The sequence below is a fragment of the Priapulus caudatus genome, unplaced genomic scaffold (genome assembly GCF_000485595.1).
Source record: "Priapulus caudatus unplaced genomic scaffold, Priapulus_caudatus-5.0.1 Scaffold1179, whole genome shotgun sequence".
Taxonomy (NCBI): domain Eukaryota; kingdom Metazoa; phylum Priapulida; class Priapulimorpha; order Priapulimorphida; family Priapulidae; genus Priapulus; species Priapulus caudatus.
In genome coordinates, this window is record NW_014578240.1 from 69,202 (window position 1) to 70,772 (window position 1,571).

A 1,571-nucleotide genomic window follows, 5' to 3' on the forward strand; every position below is an offset into this window, starting at 1 on the left:
CTTGCTCACTTGCTACCTGTAGGTGTCGACATTGATGGATAAGTTTGAGAAGCAGTTTGAGGACCTGGACGTGCAGTCAGCGTCCATGGAGAACGCCATGACCTCTAATCGACCTATAATTGACCTCTAATTGACCTGTCTTGCTCACTTGCTACCTGTAGGTGTCGACATTGATGGATAAGTTTGAGAAGCAGTTTGAGGACCTGGACGTGCAGTCAGCGTCCATGGAGAATGCCATGACCTCGACAACGACCTCTAATTGACCTCTAATTGACCTCGCTCTCGCTCACTCGCTACCTCTAGGTGTCGACATTGATGGATAAGTTTGAGAAGCAGTTTGAGGACCTGGACGTGCAGTCAGCGTTTATGGAGAATGCCATGACCTCGACAACGACCTCTAATTGACCTCTAATTGACCTCGCTCTTGCTCACTCGCTACCTGTAGGTGTCGACGTTGATGGATAAGTTTGAGAAGCAGTTTGAGGACCTGGACGTGCAGTCAGCGTCCATGGAGAACGCGATGACCTCTAATCGACCTCTAATTGACCTCTAATTGACCTGTCTCTCGCTCACTCGCTACCTGTAGGTGTCGACGTTGATGGATAAGTTTGAGAAGCAGTTTGAGGACCTGGACGTGCAGTCAGCGTCCATGGAGAACGCGATGAGCTCGACAACGACCGTCACAGCGCCGCAGAACGAGGTCGACGGCCTCATGCACCAGGTCGCCGACGAGGCCGGGTAAGCGCTCCCTGGTGGCCGCGTGGAGAGCGACGTCGATTGCGACGGGTCGTCGAGGTGTGAGGGTGCAAGTGGTGCCGGCGCCCTCTGGTGGCACACGTGGTGTGCGGTATGCGTCAGGATGGTTGAGATGGCGGCGGGTGATGATGGATGGTAGCGGCGCCCCCTGGTATTGAAGATTGCGCGTGCGGTGTGTGTTAAAGTGGTTTAAGTGGGAGCTAGATGTGAGTATTGCACTCTAGATGCAAAATTGCATAGGACTGATAGCAAGCAACTCATGTATGAGATTTAAATCTGTAAATAAATAAATACATTTATATATACATGCAGTCAATTCTGTATGTAGGGGTCAATCAAGGGAAACCCCAAAATGTCCTTTATAGACAGGTGACCTTTCTATAGAGGGTTCTATAGAGGATATATATCATATATATGTGTTACTATTTCCAGACTCGAATTGAACCTTGAACTGCCTCAAGGTGGCACCACTTCACTAGGCGTCAGCACTGCAGCATCTGTTGAACAAGTGAGTCTCCTATTTCTTATTTATTCAATTAATTTTCTTTGTGAATTGTTTGTGTCTAAACTGTATCAGTTTGCCATTACTTCAATACAATGAAGCCCTCACATATGACTCATCTCTCTCCCAGCCTCTCTCTCGCTCCCTTCCTCCCTCGCTCCCTGCCTCCCTCTCTCCCTCTCTCCCTCTCTCTCTCTCTCTCTCTCTCTCTCTCTCTCTCTCTCTGTCTCTCCCTCCATCCCAATGACTTCCCGCTCTCTCCATCCCTCCCTCCCTCTCTCTCTCTCTCTATCTCTCTCTGTCTCTCCCTCCT

General features: G+C 49.7%; 1 protein-coding gene across 2 annotated transcripts in view; it reads left to right on the forward strand.

Moving 5' to 3' along the window:
- Positions 1-586: 586 nt before the first annotated feature.
- LOC106815702 (charged multivesicular body protein 1b-like) overlaps positions 587-1,571 on the forward strand; it is a gene marked incomplete at its 5' end in the record, with an annotated part of 1,449 nt that continues 464 nt past the window's right edge. For both annotated transcript variants that reach the window (XM_014820202.1, XM_014820203.1), the window contains 2 exon segments: positions 587-738; positions 1,189-1,264. In XM_014820202.1, coding sequence (XP_014675688.1) covers positions 587-738; positions 1,189-1,264 — 228 coding nt within the window.